Below are 17,816 nucleotides of genomic sequence, written 5' to 3'. Positions count from 1 at the left end.
CTGTGGGTGGCACAATCAGTGCTGCAAGCCCACTAGCAGCATTTGATTTACAGGCCCCGGGCTCTATGGTCACTAATCAATACAACAATTTAACATAAAGAGCACTTGCACTGTTGCATCTAAACCAGCAAAACATATAAAAAAGAGAGGAGGCAATTAGTTAAAAATGGAAGGGAGACTCACACCAATGGTACTAGGTCTAACAGTGCCTAATTTTATTATAATTTTGATTTTGTTTTTTATTTACACGAGGGTAAGATTTTGTAAATCCTATTAATGGGCTCCGTGTAACTGTGTGCCTACTCTTGCTATCTAATATTTGCCTCAGACATTACAATTTATTTTTCTTATTGAAAAAGCTTCAAGCCACAGGATGTGTTGTACTGCTTCGAGAGAGACAAGATCCTAGTGTTTTTTTTTAGGCTTAACTGCTCCTCTTTCCATACCCAGCTGAGCAATCCCCGTCGGATTATACATATGTGAATCATGCAGTCATTTTGAGTGCAGCCCACCACCATAAAGTCAACATGCATGGTTTTTAGAACATTCTGTCCACTTCCTCCCTATGCTCAATGCATGTTCATGTCCGCCCAAAACAATTGTCGAGAATTTGTCATGCCAAAGGTAGGGAAGAAATATAAAGTTTCTCTTAATAAGCCACTTTAAATCCATGGCCAGATCCACCCATATTCCCTGGTAGTACACACAGCAGGAGAGTGGGTATCTGCTCAAGCAAATGGGAATGCCCCCTTAAGGAGAAAGAGTAAGTGCTTCGCGCTGCCAGCAAGTTTGTTGGAGTTGATGCAGCCACCCAATTGCTTATTGCCACTTTGGTTGGCTTGCTGTTAAGTTACGAAAGATTTCACCTCCCTGTGACTTGAAGGTAGAAGGAGGTTGCAGAGCTAGTTGCTAAAGTAAAGAGTATTTCCAACACCAACTTTTCCAGCTGCCTCTATGCTACTGACACTGCCTGCACCGCTGCCATAGATAGGTTTACAGGTTCATACTGAAGGTCCAACTCCTCCTGAACATCCCACTCAATGGGAACATCTCTTTGGGCCCCAAGTGGATTAGATGTTGGAAAAGATGAGAAATAGAGGACATAGCTCACGAAGTTCATGGGTGCCCTGCAATTTGTCACTCAAGGGCACCTTTCATTTGCAGTAACCCAGAGGCTGTAACTAGACTACGCGCTCTGGCTAGCCTCAAACCTACCAATACCAGGCTTTTCACAATTCAGTGGATACTCTGGGTGGTTACAGGCATAACAAGTGCTAGAAGAGAGGCAGAGGTAGCTCCTGTAAAAGAGTCTCTTCTCCCAAGCACAGACTGACTTGTGCTCTGCCATCCCTTCACTCCGATCACATACCTGTTGTGATAGACTAAAAGATTTTCACCCTAGCTGAGAGGATATCACCTTCGATCAATGAGTGTTAGCGGTTCAGTACAGCTACTGCTTAGAATTCCACACCGCACCAATGTACCATCACACTGACACTTCCTCAACCAAGACCACCGCACCCTCTTCAAAGAAGAGGTCCCAGCGCTCCTCTAAAAGGTCTGCTTCAGCCCATTCCCCCGCTTCAGCCCATTCCCCCGCTCCAACCCATTCTCCCGCTCCAATTGGGCATAGGCATCTTCCTGCTGTACTTCCTCATTCCATAAGACATTTCCCTATGGCCCATCTTAGACCTCTGGCCACTGAACCGGTACATTTTGTCTGAGCACTTGCATATTACAACCTTGCAGGGCTTCATCATTCTCTGCAAAGGTTACTTCTTTGATGCCTATCTACACAGCTTCACCTACCCTCTCCATCACCAGTGCAATTACTTTGTGACAAGTAAACAACAGTACCAGTTCACAGTTCTACCCTTTGGAGTCACTACAGCTCCCATGGTCTTTACAATTGTCTGACGGTAGTGGCCACTTATCTGTGCCGAGCAAACACCCATGTCATCTCGTACCTCAACAACTGGTTGATTAAGATCAGCAGCAGTCAGCGATGCCTAGCAGATACTCATGCAGCTGTAACCCTGACCACAGCTTAGGGGTTCAAAATAAAACCACACGAGTTCCTACCCCAACAGATCCAGCCCTTCCTGGGCACAATGTTGAATGCTATCACAGCTGAAACGTATCCCAACCAGCAGTGTAGTGGCATTTCAGCAGCTGCTACTGGGTTTTATTGCCCAGTCATTTGCTAACTGTATGAAGCTCTTGGCTATGACCGCATTCTGCATAGCACTTCTGCCACATGCCAGATTACACTTACAGCCACTCCAACAGTGTTTTGTTAGGCAGTGATAACAAGCAGAAGGTCACTGGGACAAACTTGTGTTGGTAAAGGCCCACATTAGGCTCTTTACTATGGTGGTACAGCAATAACCTGTTGCTCAGGAAGCGTTTCTTGGATATCTTCTGAATGTGATGATTACCACTGCCTGATCGCTTACTGGGGGGTGCGCACATCTCCGCAACATGACAGCAAGGTGCTTGGACTCCACCACCACCTGGGTCGGTATCTCAACTACCTAGAGCTGCTTGTCATCTGTCTAGTCCTTAAAAGCTTCTGCAAGCTTGTTAAGGGGTGCAATTGGGTCAGCAGCAGCTGCTACACCCTACCCACCCACACCTGAAAGCAGTGACTGAGGCTTTGCATCTTGGTTGAGGTGGACATTAGAGATTAGAGGCATTTGGTCTGCGGTGGGACTTGGCTCCACATCTACCGTTTGAAGTTGCAGGCTATTTTCTTACCATTGGATGCTTTCCTACTGTGATTCCGGGTGGGAAACTAGTGCAGATTCTTATTGACAACCCCACCACTATTTGGCATGACAGCAAGCAGGCCGGAGTAAGGTTGTAGGTCCTGTGCCAAGAGGCAAGGCTACCGCCACTGGGTTGGCACGTGGAGTGCCATTCATAGACATCTGTCAGGCTGTTATGTGGGTATCCCTTCACACATTTGAGGCATTACTGTCTGGACAACCAGGTCTGGCATTTTGCAGGGAGGGGCATTTTGTCTGTTCAATCCTGCTTGATTTTGTGGTCTGGGCCATTCCTCAGACGCTCCACCTGGGAAGGTACTGCTTTGGTATCTATTCACACGGTCGAGAATCTGTGGTTTATATCCATCAGAAGAACAAGTTACTCACTTTTGGTAATCATCTCTCTGGTGGATACTGTGTGTAACTGCATAGTCCCTGCTAACCTACCCTCCTCCCCTTTCAGTGGAATAGACTCTTTAGGTCCACATTAAAAATATTCCATTTAGAGATCTGTACTCCGACACATTTGATTATTGAAGGCTCTGCGTCCAATGGCACAAACCGACATAAGAAAGAAACTGATTGTTGAAGTGTGGTGAGGAAGTAATATGGTGACACTGACATCACATCCGGAGCAGGATAGACCTGATGCAGGGCTACATGAGGCCGCCTACTAGCGCTCAAGTGAACTGCTAAGACAAATCTCCCAGATTCAGTCTGGCTTCTGGTGGTATTCACAAGGTGAGGGATCTTTAGTGTCCACCAGAATGAGCATTACCAAACGTTTGTAAGTTGTTCTTCTGGTCTTTGGCGTAGAGCCAGATCCCTTTTGAGCTACAGGTGATCCAGCTGGTCCTGTGAAAGCCTTCCTGGCATCCATCAAGGAAAGGACAGTACAGGTCCTCACAGCCAACAGACCCTTCCATGTAGTATTGAAACAAGCAGGATAGAGAGGATCCTTGGTCCTGTTTTAGGAGGCACTACTCCAATGGTAGTGGCTGGATTAGTAGAAAATTGTTCGGTACACCACCACATGGCAGAGCAAACTGAGCCCATCTATGACCGGATGCCCACATGGTGCTCTATTTGAGAGGAATCACTAGTCAGACAGTTTCAAGGAAAAGAGTGGGAATTGGCACTGGAGCATGAACACAGGGTATCTAGGAACACCTGATAAAAATATATGCGGTTAAATTACTTAAATACCACATAGCTTACTCATCATGGACTCCATTTCATGAAGTAAACAGGCATTGAGTTGCCCCCAAAGCGATACTGAAAATACCCTGCCATGTACCTTTGTCACTATTGCTGAGCATTAACACAAATAGTTATGAAGAGAAACAATCAATCAATATGTGGAGGGGCAAACAGGCAGCAAGACAAATGGACTGTTGCATCGCTGTGTAATGACTTATGGGCAATTTTTGAGGAAGCTAAAAAAAGGAAATATACATTTTGATCTTATACACTGGCCAAAACATGAGCACTTGGAAATTAAATGTAAAGTGTGGTCAATTTTGAAATCCTTAACACTGAATATATTTTTTTCAAAGATGCTTTTTGCAGCAGTATCACAATTTCAGGTTCAGCATACCTGCTCAGTGTAGCAGTAACCAACCACACCTTGTTTTACCTATGTGGAGGCAGAGGTAGGCGGGCCTAGTCTTCATTCTCCTCTTCCTCCACCTCAATCGTCTAAAACTTTGACACATTCTTATGGATACTTCTAACCACCGATTTCGCACATTTAGAATATCGCAAGGAGCCAGACTAGAGCCAAAAGATGAAAAACAGCAGTGCTTCCGCAAGCTGGTATATGACGTTGTGCATCTCCGTGTTGACTTTGTGCCACCCCATAAGTGACACCAACACCTGGTCTCCAACGTCACCTACTTTTTTCCTGCATCTTCGAATGTGAATCCAGAGCTTGCTCCAGAAAAACACATTACAAAGGAACATGGCTCCTCCAAAAATTACAGGGTTTAAACCTTGTCAGGACCGTCATAAACAAATGTCTGTGACTGATTCATACGAGGTATGCCTCTGATTTTGGGCTTGAGGCATAACTCCAAGCCTTGCTAAAATTGTGCCCTCATGAATCCGAAGGTGATCCGGAAACGTGAATCAATGTTGTACATCTTAGAATACCATACACAATCATGCAATACCTGCTTGAAAGTTGAGGCACTGACGCTGCTCTCAGGGCTGTTCCCGGGACAGGTCCTCTTTGTGATCCAAGTCTACTGGTAAGTCCCCATCCTGCCACTTTCTACCAGAGAAGTTGCAAGTGCGTCATACTGCCTCATGGTGTCACTCCCGGTCCACCAGTAATGAGCAGATTACACAGCAGATGCTGCACCAACGGCAACACTGCAACAGACTAAGGCCTTTGGAGAGGTCATGATGCATAATTTTGGCACTCATGCTGCACCTTGTGACGAGCTTTCGGCATCCCAAGATCCGGAGAGACCTCTAGTTGGGGTACTGCTGGCAGATTTGTCTGCGGTGCAGTCTGTTCTCCGTAACCAGTCTCTTTTTCCACTTTGGCTTCAGTGCAGACTTTCACTCCAGCTCAGTATTTCATGCTGGTCTCTTCAGCATTGATGCACTGGAGGAGGACTCAGTACCAGTAGTAGTGCCAAATTCACCATGGCCTCCAAAGTATCGTCCAGAATCAGTCCGACGCACTGTCTCTGTACAGTCTGATTAAGATAGAACAATGCCTTTGCCACTGGGCTGCCTTCCTGCTCTTCAGCGCACCATGTTTCAGCACCAACTCTGATCAGTCAATTGGCTTTTGAGAAGACAATGGAGATGGTGAGGATGATGTACTCCCATACTGTGCTTCCACTGGCATGGTAAACCCAATTTTTTCCCTCATATGCGTCTTAGGTTTTTCCCTTCTGGGGCGGAATGAAGTTGATGTGAAACCGCTCTAAATCACCTACGGGCATGAGGGAGAAATGTTGTATTGTATCTTCCGGGTCCAGTCTAGCACCTTGGAATATTCTAAAGGTGAGGAAACCACCAGAAGGAGCATTACCATAGGTAAACAAGTTGTTCTCCATTCATTGATGGGGTTACAGAGAAGGGTCTCTTTCTTCAAAAAACAAGACTGGATGGCTTCAGACCTGTTGAACATCCAGATTGTTCTCTTAGGAAATTCCCTCCCCTATTTAGAAAGATTTCCACCCTTTTCCCTGCTGCTGTCTCCTTTGGAAACAGTGTGTTATTAGAAATTGTCCATTGTGTTCCAAAGAAAGGAGGCGCCCTCTGCCCAGTCCAGGCCTTGCAATGTCTAAACCAGTTCCTCACAACTTCTAAGCAACAACGGTTTAAGATTGTGACCATTCAACTTGTTTAATTACTGAAATCTGAAAGAAACAGGTTAGTGTTAGATTCCTTACCTTAGAATATCCCCAGGCATCAGACTAGATCCGGAAAGTTTTTGTCAGCTGTACCCCTGCGCGTTGGTAAGCGTCGTCTGCGGCTCCGCGTGCGTCGTTGGCATGATCGTCGGGATGACGTCGTCTGAGAACTTAGACGCCGCCCTCGCGCGCTGACGTCAGTTCTTCTTTTTTTTTTTTTCACGCCATCAAGCGCTTATCCTGGAAGAGCAGTACTTCTAGTCATTTTTTGACTACCTTTTTTGGGCTGTTTTGGATCGTTTTTCGAGTCGACTTAGACTCCTGGTGCTAGTAGGGATGCCTGGTTTCAAGCCGTGCGACGCCCGTTAACACCTGATGTCGGCGACCGACCCCCACCGCCGGTGTCTCTACTGCCTCGGGCCGACCACTACAGGTCGAGCCCCGACTGCCGGGCCTTGACCTCGAAATCTAGGCGGGAGCTGTCCCGCAAGCTGCTTGAGCTCCGGCAGTCTGCTCCACTCCGCTCAAGGTCCTGGTCGAGGAGGAAGTTGAGGGACCGGTCGCGGAGCCGCAGCCATCGCCGCTCGTCGAACCATCACCACTCGTCGGGCTCCAAGTCCTCCGGTAAGTCGAGGCATTCTAAAAAGAAGTCGAAGAGACGTCATCGATCTTCCGCCTCCCCTCGCCAGTTGCGCAACGCAGCTGATGGTTCGGGTGACACCACCCGCGCTGCTCCGCCGAAGCCGCAGGCGCCGCATCCAGCCCCACACCCTCCGGTCCTTGGGCTGATGCGGGAGGAGATACGTGATTTCCTAGTGGCCATGAGGATTCACATCCCTCCGTCTAGGCCGGTCTGCGCGCTTTCGGGCCCCGCAGACCCGACTGGCTCCGGCCCCGGCGCCATTGTCGACTGCTTCGGCCCCGGCGCCATTGTCGACTTCGTTCCCTACGCCGCAGGGCCCCGGGGGATTCAGGCCTGGATCCCGGTCGACGCAGTTGACCTCACAACTCCTCCGCTGGCGCCAACCCCGCTGGTGTCGCTCCTGGCGCAGTCTTCGGACAACGCCGTCCCCAGTTTCAGTCCAGGTCCGGTGTCGGATCAGCGCCGTCTCCGGCGTCGATGGGTGAGCAATTCATCTACGACCCGGCTCCGTCATTTCTGCCTGTTTATCAGGACATGGATGAAGGGGAGGACTGGGAGTGGTCTGAGGACCCTCTGGCACAACAGTGCCAGTTGAGTCAGGGCTGGGCAGATGAGCATGGGGAGGCCAGTGGTATAGTTTCATCGCCTGAGACTGGATTAATCTCTCCTCCCTACGTGGCTACAGAGGAGGGTGCTACCTATGGTGTGGTGTTGCGCAGGGCAGCCAAGGCCTTGGCTCTCGAGCTCCCTGCCGCGGCTGTGAGGACTAACCTCCTCACCGAGGTGCTTCAGCCGCCAATACGTTTTTCGGAGCCTCTACTGCCGTTCAATGAAGCCCTCACGGACGTTCTGATGGGCACTTGGTCCAAGCCCTCCACTGTTCCCCTGTGGATCGGAACGTGGCCCAACGCCACTGCCCAACTCCGGGCAACCCTAGCTTTCTGTCCGTATCCCCCCCCCCCCCTTTCCCCCCCCCCCCCTGGTGATCCAGGCCTCTACGTCCCTGACCGCTCCCCCGGATCGGGAATCCAAAAGGTTTGACTAGTTTGGGAAGAAACTGTTCTCCTCATTGAGTTTGGGGCTGCGGTCTATCAAAACCGCTTGCCTTTTGGGCCGTTGCACCCACTCCCTGTAGGAGACGGTTGCGGACGTGCTGCCCCAGTGCCCGGAGGAGGACCGGACAAAGCTTGCCCAAGCCCCTGCTGAGGGGCGCGATGCAGCACGTTATTCTATACAATGTGGACTTGATACCACGGACTTGCTGGGCAGGGCGATTTCCACGTCTGTGGCGTTTCGTCGCTACGCCTCGCTGAGATCCCCCAATGTTTCGGGGGATGTCCAGTCCACGCTCATGGACATGCCCTTCGATGGCCGTCACCTTTTTGGCGACAAAGTAGACAGTGTGCTTGAGTGCTTCAAGGACTCCAGGGATACGGCTAAGGCCTTGGGCCTGTCGGGCCAGCGCCAGCAAACTTCTACTTTTCGCCTCTTTTGTGGCCAAGGAAGGGGCGCCCCAACACGTCCAGCCAGCCACACGCCGCAGAATTAACCTCCACGCGGTTGCGGATGTGGTAACTGCCGTGGCGGTGCAGGGGGACAACGGCAAGGTCAGTCCACATCCACTCCCGCAGCATCTGCCTCAAAGCCTTCCTAGTCTGAGCTTTCAGGCCCTTTTGACGCCAGTGTGGGGCAGGGTCCACCATCACGTCCTCCACTGGCGTACCATCACGTCGGACAGGTGGGTGCTGCAAATCGTCAGAAGGGGCTACTCCCTCCCCTTAGAGTCGACCCCTCCAACCATGCCACAGTAGTACCACCGCATGTCTGGGGATCACTTGCAACTTCTGCAGGAGGGAGTTATGGCCCTCTTGGCCAAGGGGGCCTTAGAGCACTTCCTGGGCCAGAAGTAGGACGTGGTTGCTACTCCCACTACTTTATGGTACCCAAGAAGGGCAAAGGAGGCCTACGCCCTATCTTGGCCCTCCGGAGCATCAACGGCTTCCTCTGGAAGGAGAAGTTCAAGATGCTGACTTTAGCTCAGGTCCTAGCTGCCCTAGACCCTGGAGACTGAATGGTAGCGTTGGACTTGCAGGAAGCATATTTCTACATCCCCGTCCTGCCGGCCCACCGGCGCTACCTGCGGTTCACGGTAGGCCACGAGCACTTTCAGTTTACCGTGCTCCCTTTCGGCCTCACCAGTGCCCCTCGGGTGTTCACGAAAGTGATGGCGGTGGTCGCAGCTCATCTGCGCAGATTAGGGGTTCCAGTCTTCCCCTATCTCGACAACTGGTTGTTGAAGGCGGGCTCGCTTCAGACAGTTGTCTTCCACCTCCAGACAACAGCCGATCTCCTGCACTTGTTTGGGTTCTCCATCAACGTGCGGAAATCACACCCGAGTCCCTCTCAGAAGCTCCTCTTCATCAGAGCGGTTCTGGACTCTGCACAGTTTCGGGTTTATCCTCCCGAGCCGCGGGTTCGGGATATTCGGCCTTTATCCTGAGTCTCGATCAGGTTGACACTGCGGCTCCTGGGGCTGATGGCCTCCTGCATCCTACTGGTGCATCACGCCAGGTGGCGGATTTGGGCTCTGCAGTGGGACCTGAAGTTCCAGTGGGCACAGCATCAGGGCAACCTGTCCGATCACAACCTGATCTCGGAGGGTGCTACGAGACAGTTGCAATGGTGTCTCACGGACCAAGATTGGGTCGGCGTCAGATCCCTCTCTCTCCCCCATCCGGAGCATGTAGTAGTGACTGATGCATCCCTCCTGGGATGGGGGGCCACATGGGATAGGTGGAGATCAGAGGCCTCTGATCTCCGGCGGAGTCCCGGCTCCACATCAACTGGCAGCCTGACGTCCACAAAATCGGCTAACGCCTGAAGGTGGAACAAATTTGTGTCATGGTGCACAGCAAAGGCTGTGGATCCACTTTCTGCCCCTCTTTCAGAGGTTCTCCTCTTCCTTCTTTCTCTTGCACAGCAGGGCTGTGCTCTGGGCACTATCAAAGGCTATCTCTCGGCCATTGCAGCCTTCTTAAGACTTCCTGATCAGCCTTCTCTTTTCAAGTCCCCTGTTGTAAATAGATTCTTCAAAGGCATCACCCACATGTTCCCTCCTGTTCCCTTCGTAATGCCTCAGTGGGACTTGAACGTTGTACTAACTTATCTGATGTGCGCTCCCTTCGAGCCACTGCACAACTGTCCTCTTAGTCTTCTGACTCTTAAAACTGTATTTCTGGTGGCCGTCACCCCTGCCAGGAGAGTGAGTAAGCTCCAGGCTCTGTCTTCTAAACCTCCTTTCCTCTGTCCATCCGGACAAAGTTGTTTTGAGAACTTGTCCTTCTTTCCTGGTTACAGCCTTTCATATCGAGCAGTCCCATCACCTTACCCACCTTCTTTCAACCTCCGCATACCTCGAAAGAGGAAGAGAGGCTCCACCATCTGGACCCAAAACGTGCGCTCTCCTTTTGTCTAGACTGCACACGCCAGTTCCGGGTGGATCACCAGCTCTTTGTTGGTTACGTGGGCTCTAAGAAGGGATGGGCTGTGCACAAGCGGACCATCTCTCGGTGGGTCGTTTTGTGCATCAAGGTCTGTTACTCCTAGGCGAAAAAGGAGCTTCCTGTTGGGCTGCAGGCCCATTCCACTCGGGCCACGGTGGCTACTACTGCCCTGGGTTGGGGGAGTCCCCTTGCAAGACATCTGTCAAGCAGCTACGTGGGCCTCGCTGCACACGTTTGCTAAGCACTACTGCCTGGACAGCCCAGTCCGGGGGGTGGCTTTTTCGGCCGTTCCGTTCACCAAGACTTTCTGGTGTGATCTTGGTTCCCAGACCCACCACCGGGGTTGGTATTGCTGGGGTATCTATTCTAAGGTAAGGAATCTAACACTAACTGGTTTCTTTCAGAAGCACAAGTTACTTACCTTCGGTAACGATATATCTGAAAGAAACAGTAGTTCGTGTTAGATTCCATACCGCCCCACCCATCCTCCCCGTTCTGCGAACTGATATCTAGGGTTAAGGTATCTCCCTTTGAGGGCCCTAGTTTCATGGCACCAGTGTTGGTTTCTTGCATGGCTCTGCGTTCTTGGCGCAGAAAGCTATGTACAGAACTGACCTAAGTGCACGATGGCGGTGTCTAAGTACTCTAACGTCATCCTGGCGATCACGACGCCGCCGACGGATGCGGAGCCGCAGACGACACCTACTGGCGCGGGGGTACTGCTGACAAACTTTCCGGATCCAGTATGACGCCTGGGGATATTCTAAGGTAAGGATTCTAACACGAACTATTGTTTCTTACAGATATATCGTTACCAAAGGTAAGTAACTTGTGCATCACAGGACATGTTGGTGTGCTTAGGCGGTACTTGTTCTTATTTTAGTGTTAAAATAGCTCCCCAACCCTAGAAAACAGGCGAAGATCAGCAGTTCCTGCTCACCTTTCATCTGGATCCCGGCGTATGTTTACAAAGATGATGGCAATGGTAGTAGTGCACCTGTACTGCATATTATCCATGTGAACCACTTTTTTTTGATAATTGGCTCCTAAATGCATTACCGCCTGATATCCTTCGCCCTTTGCACAAACACAACTTCTAAGTCAAGCCTCCTTTTCTCTCCAAAGTGGTCGCGGAGTTCTGCATGAGGCAAGTGATTTCTTTGCCAGCCTTTTTTGTATCCCAGGAGGGCTCCATTTTTCCATCCACACAAAAAAAGCTTTAGCAGCAGGTTGCAAACGATACATTTTGAGGCAAATAAGCTAGACAAGACCATCAAAGCAGTCCTGTTCTAGATAACTTTGTTTGGCCTACTATGAACTTTTGGAAACACCTGTCACTGGGGCTAATGGAGGGTGTTTGCGGGGTGGTACATAAACTCTTTTGCAAATCCAGATGATTTGACATGGAGGTACTTGGACCTCATTTAATTTTTGGATGATTAAGCAACATCTCAAATTGGCTCGGCATGCCTTTATTCTTTTTGGGTGTAATAAAAACGTGTCTATTCTTCTACCTGCATTAATCAACCATAGTTGAAAGTGTTTGGTGTAGGGAAATTTAGGCAGCAGGTATCCATTAGAAGATCAAGTTACTTACGTTCAGTAGTCTCTTTTTGATTGCTAACAATAGCTCCTGCAGTTTCCGTACACTGTTCTTCAGCTTCTCCTTGAGAAGGAAACTTTATTTTTTTCAATGTTTTTCTTTTTTTTGGCTCAATCTCTGCATCATAAGACTTTGACCATGGAATAAATTGGCCAAACCAATGTTACTCTCACATTGGTCGCCCTGCAACGACTTTATCACTGGCTCTGTACCCGACTCCAAACGGCGCCATCCGGTGTTGGTATCGCCACAGTGCTGTTAAATAAAAATCCTACTCCAGTCTGGCATTTGATATGAAAAGTCTTGTGTAAGGAATCTGCTGGAATCATTATTTTCATCACAAAGAGCATTGCTAAAGGCAAAATAACTTGTTCTTGAGAAACGTCCTGGTATGTCACAAGTAGGTGAATAAAAGGTAATTTATTCATCCTTTGTCAACTTAAGTATGGTTAACTTCAAACCTTTATGCAACTCACATTGCAATATTAGTTCAATAAAAGGGATGGCAGTATTAGAACATTATCACTAGGTTTTATATAATCATTCATGAGTTGAATGCACAGGTCACTTTTCGAAAACAGACCATTGGAGTTGAGATGCATTTTAAGTGAGCCAAATGCGTGTGTTTGTTTGGAGATTAGTGTTCTTTAGGTGATTTCAAAATAACATTGGCACTACTTATCAATAGACTAAGAATTCCATGGAGATTTGTAAGATTACTTCAATAAGTGCCCATATAAAGGCAAATGTTTTTATATTGTTGCTGCGTTGTTGATCAGTTTCTTGCCAAAGTTGCCACTTATGTTGGAAAATGGTGCAAACTCTTAATACTAGTGATTTTTTTACAGGGTGCTGCAAATGTTAATCTCCATCTAAAGTTTCCTCTCTCTATTTTTTATATTAAGTATGATCTCTTTTTCAGGATGCGTGAGAGGGCAGTTCGTGAGCTACTGAACCGTCACTGCACCCTGTCTGAGACACCAGAGTCCCACGATAAGGAGGACTTCCTGATAAAGAGGCTCTGTGTTCCTGCATCCTGGATTCACGAAGCTAAAGCTATGCGAGCCAGGAAGGAAGGTGACAAGCACAAGGAAGCCCTGTACCTGTCCAAAGCCGGACATTGGAACCAATGTCACAAACTGGTCACTAGGTATCTAGCATCAGGTAAGCTGAATCTTCAAAACTGAACCCTTGAATTATTAACCCCTTCGGTGCTCATGACGAGCTCAGCTCGTCAAGCAGCACAGTGCTCCTGTGCTCATGACGAGCTGAGCTCGTCATGACCACACCCGTTTTTATTGCTGTCCAGCACAGCAGAGGAATAGGTGTAACATCGATGAGGCTAACATGGCCTAATAGAAATCAAGTGATGTATAAATAAAAAAATATCCAGCCAAGGCCAAAAATATCATCTTTTTGTTTGCAGTAAAGGGTATTCACAGCTCATTTCTGTTTTTAAAAGTTTTTGATAACTCCTCAGTGACCAAATGCCTTGACAGCATTGGACACTTCCCCCCTCAGCTTTGATTGTATGATGTTGACAAGTTCTTGCATTGCTCTATCATTGATGATCATTTGCAGAAGAAAAGATCTTATTTTTTTCTCAGGTTTACATGTTTGAGGCATATGGGCTGCAAATCACACACTAGTCCATAGATCGCCATCTGGTGGTGGGCCCGGATGATTACACTTTGTTGTTGTCCTGGAAGAGTCTTTGTATGATAGATGACTCCTCCTCTGGAGCATAGTGCACATGGGCATCAACTCCATCTTCAGATTGTTTTTTTCCGCCATCGGGCTCGGATGTGTTTGTCGCTCGGTCCAGTTACCGATCTTCTTTCGACACCCATTGCTTGATTTCTACCGTCGGTATCGTTTTCTATCGCACTTTCCTGCATACTCACATCGAAAACTCCAGCACTTTTCGATTCCAGCGATCATTGGGGCCGTTGGGCCCAACTGCGCCATTGGGCCTTCGGCTCATGGAAAGAACTCCCTTCAAGAAGTGCCCTCAGTGTGGACACAGATATCCCCACACTGATCTACATGAGGTGTGCAATCTGTGCTAGTCCCCAGAGCACGAGAGCCGAGATTGCCAGGCCTGCTCTTCGTTCCGTTCCAAGAAAACGATCAAGGACTGTTGAGCTCGAAGAGTCATGGCACAATCCCCTTCATCAACACCATATCTCATCGTAGACTAAACTCCAATCGATCTAGAGTCCGAAGAACAACAGCAGGATGACGTTGTTTCTGAGGCAGAGGATTCAGCTTCTGGAGCCGAACAACAAGCAGACGATGACTATCCCATTCCAGCTGGTCAATAGGTCGTGAGTACAAAGGTCGACCCTGCTCACACCCCATACCGGGACAGGCTTTGCTTCCACCTCCACCTCCAGGTGCACACCGATCACAAACTTTCCACGCCCCACCTTCGGGCCCGGCAAAGAAAACTACCAAAAAGCCTAAAGGCGACTCGGGCTCGAGCCACCCTCTCGGTCCCGAAAAACAAAAGGTTCTTAAATCAAAATTAACTCCGGCACCGAAGCAAACCTCGGTACCCAAATCAGTCGAGTCGAGAACAAGCTAGACACCGAAGCATATTTCAGCTCTGAAAACTATCGGACCGAAAACAAACCCGGTACCAAAACCAATCACACCAAAGCCCACTTCGGCCCCGAAAAACACTTCGGCATCTAAAGTGGTCGAGCCGAAACAGTTCGGAATCAATAACTCCGGATCCGAACAAAAAACATGAGCCGAAGAAAGCTTGTGACCACAAGTCTTAAGAACCGAAACCAAAATCTGCTCCAAAGACTGTAATAGACACTTCTAAACCTTCTAAACAACTTTGCACCAAGCCGGTGCCGAAAAAGGATGCTTCTACAGAAGAGCTTTTCCATCCAGACCCAATCAATCAATCCATCATTTGTATAGCGCACTACATACCCGCGAGGGTCTAAAGGCGCTAGGGGGAGTGGGCTACTGATCGAACAGCCAGGTCTTTAGTATCCTCCTGAAAGTCAGTAGGTCTTGGGTCTGTCGTAGGCTCAGTGGGAGGGTGTTCCATGTCTTGGCGGTGAGGTGGGAGAAGGATCTCCCACCGGTGGTTGTTCTTCGGATGCGAGGGATGGTGGCGAGTGAGGTCAGCAGAGCATAGCTGGTGGTTGGGGATGTAGGAGAGCCCTCTGTTGAGGTAGGCTGGGCCAGTCTTGTGGAGTGCCTTGTGTGCGTGGGGGAGGAGCTTGAAGGTTATCCTCTTGTTGACGGGGATCCAGTGCAGGTTTCTCAGGTGGGGGGGTGATGTGGTACGTCGAGGATCAGTCGTGCCGAGGCATTTTGGATGCGTTGTAGTTGTTTGATGAGCTTGGTGGGGGCTCCCGCGTAGAGGACGTTTCTGTCGTAGAGTCTGCTGCTGACGAGTGCCTGGGTGACCGTCTTTCTTGTATCTGTTGGGATCCATGTGTAGATCTTGCAGAGCATGCAGAGGGTGTTGAAGCAGGAGGAGACTGCGTTGACCAGCATGGTCATTGAGAGCGTTGAGTCGAGGATGATTCCCAGGTTGCGTGCGTGGTCGGTGGGTGTCGGGCTTCCCCCAGTGGCGTCCGCCACCAGGAGTCGTCCCAGGCTGAAGGGTTGGAGCCGAGGATGAGGACCTCCGTCTTGTCAAAGTTCAGCTTCAGACGGCTGGTCTTCATCCAGTTGGCGACGGCCTTCATTCCTTCGTGGAGGTTGGCTTTAGCGGTGATGGGGTCCTTGGTGAGGGAGAGGATCAGCTGAGTGTTGTCTGCGTAGGAGATTATGTTGAGGTTGGGCTACGTGTGCGAGCGGGCCATGTAAATGTTGAACAGCGTCGGGCTGAGAGAGGATCCCTGGGGTACGCCGCAGGTGATCTCAGAGGCTTTGGAAAGGAATGGGGGGAGGCGGACGCTCTGGGTTCTGCCAGAGAGGAAGGAGATGGTCCAATCCAGAGCCTTGTCTCGGATCCTTGCGGCGTGGAGGCGTGCGCGTATTGTGCGGTGGCAGACTGTGTCGAAGGCGGCAGAGAGGTCTAGGATGAGTGCTGCGGTCTCGCCGTTGTCCAGATGTAGTCGGTGGCGGCGATGAGGGCAGTCTCTGTGCTGTGGTTGCTGCGGAACCCTGACTGGGAAGGGTCCAGGATTCTGTTTTCTTCGAGGTATCGGGTTAGCTGTCTGTTTGCGGTTTTCTCGATAACCTTGGCAGGGAAGGGGAGCAGAGAGATGGGCCAGAAGTTCTTGAGGTCTCTTGGGTCTGCCTTAGGTTTTTTGAGTTGGGCGTTGATCTCTGCGTGTTTCCAGATCTCTGGGAAGGTCGCGGTCTCGAGGGAGAGATTGATGACGTTGCGCAGGTGGAGTGCGATGGAGCTGCTTGCTCTGTTAAAGACGTGGTGCGGGAATGGGTCTGACGGAGAGCCGGAGTGGATTGAGTGCATGGTCTTGATAGTGTCATCGATGCTCATGCTGGCCCAGGCGAGCAGGGGGTCGTGGTCGATGGTGTACGGAGGGTGTGTTGTGTTGCTGTCTGTTGGGGCTGTCTGGGTGTTGAAGCTGTCGTAGATGTCTGCTATCTTGCGGTGGAAGAAGGTGGAGAGGGAGTCGCACAGGGATTGCGACGGCGGGATGTCGTTGGTGTTGGAGCTGGGGTTGGAGAGTTCCTTCACAATGTTGAAGAGCTCCTTGCTGTTGTGTGCGTTGTTGTCGAGGCGGTCTTTGAAGGAGGTCCTCTTGGCGGCCCTGATGAGGTGATGGTGGTTGTGGATGGCGTCCTTGTTTGCTGCGTGGCTGTCCGGAGTTTGTTCACTGTGCCATTTCTTCTCTAGTTTCCGGCAGGCTTGCTTGGAGGCTAGGAGTTCTGAGGTGAACCAGCTAGCCCTCTTGCTGGTGTCTCTGTGGGGGGGTTTCTTCAGCGGGCGAGGGTGTTGGCGCAGTCCTCGATCCAGCGTCTGAGGCTGTGGGCAGCTTAGTCGGTGTTGAAGGGTTCGGTTGGTGGGCTGAGAGCGAGGTTTGCGTGTAGTTGGTCTTCAGTGATTTTGCTCCAGCAGTGGCGGGGGATCTGTTGGGTGCGGTGGTGTGTGGTAGGTTTCTGGAAGGCGAAGTGGATGCAGCGGTGGTCGGTCCAGAGGAGTTCGGCGGTGTGGATGATGGAGACGTACAGACTTGAGGAGAATCCCTTAGATGATATCTGCAAAGCAGCTACATGGTCTACACTGCATATACATTCATAAAGCACTACTTTGTAGATGTGCAATCAAAACAAGCTGCTGTGGGCCAGGCTGTGCTCAACACTATTCCAAACCACTGCAACAGATACTGGTACTCGCCGCTAATGGAGAGAACTGCTATTCTATCGATGCACTAGGGAGTGATCTGCAGCCCATATGCCTCGAACGGTAAATGCTACTTACCAGTATGCATCTTTTCTTGGCATGTAGGGCTGCAGAGTCGCACACGCCCACCCGTCTCCTCGGCTACCTCTATCTGTTCCAGTATTATCTTAAATAAATACACCATACATGGACATCTTTCTGTTCTCACACAACTCCATCATTTTCCCTAATGGCGAAAAACAATCTGAAGATGGAGTCAATTCCCATGTGCACTATGCTCCAGAGGAGTCGTCATCTATCATACAAAGACTCTTCCAGGACAACAACAAAGTGTAATCATCCGGGCCCACCACCAAATGGGGATCTATGCACTAGTGTGTGACACTGCAGCCCTACATGCCAAGAACTGATGCGTACTGGTAAGTAGCATTTACCTTCTTGCACGAAGTAAGGTAGATTATCCATGCAGCTTTTATTCCTGTCCTACTTTTCCATCTACCATTTATTCTGCTGTAGCAACATTCTATAAAATAATTATTTATTAGAATGGTATATGTTATTCTCTGATATGTATTATTCATATT

At 49.7% G+C, this 17,816-nt stretch overlaps 1 protein-coding gene across 2 annotated transcripts in view; it reads left to right on the top strand.

The window, feature by feature from the left end:
- NUP98 (nucleoporin 98 and 96 precursor) overlaps positions 1 to 17,816 on the top strand; it is a 944,939-nt gene that overhangs the window by 834,809 nt on the left and 92,314 nt on the right. For both annotated transcript variants that reach the window (XM_086933760.1, XM_086933759.1), the window contains exon 30: positions 12,811 to 13,052. In XM_086933760.1, the coding sequence (XP_086789886.1) occupies positions 12,811 to 13,052 (242 nt within the window). The remainder of the gene's footprint in view (positions 1 to 12,810; positions 13,053 to 17,816) is intronic.

The sequence above is a fragment of the Lissotriton vulgaris genome, chromosome 8 (assembly GCF_964263255.1).
Source record: "Lissotriton vulgaris chromosome 8, aLisVul1.2, whole genome shotgun sequence".
Taxonomy (NCBI): Eukaryota; Metazoa; Chordata; class Amphibia; order Caudata; family Salamandridae; genus Lissotriton; species Lissotriton vulgaris.
Note: the sequence above shows the minus strand (reverse complement) of the source record. Positions and strands in the feature narration are given on the sequence as shown.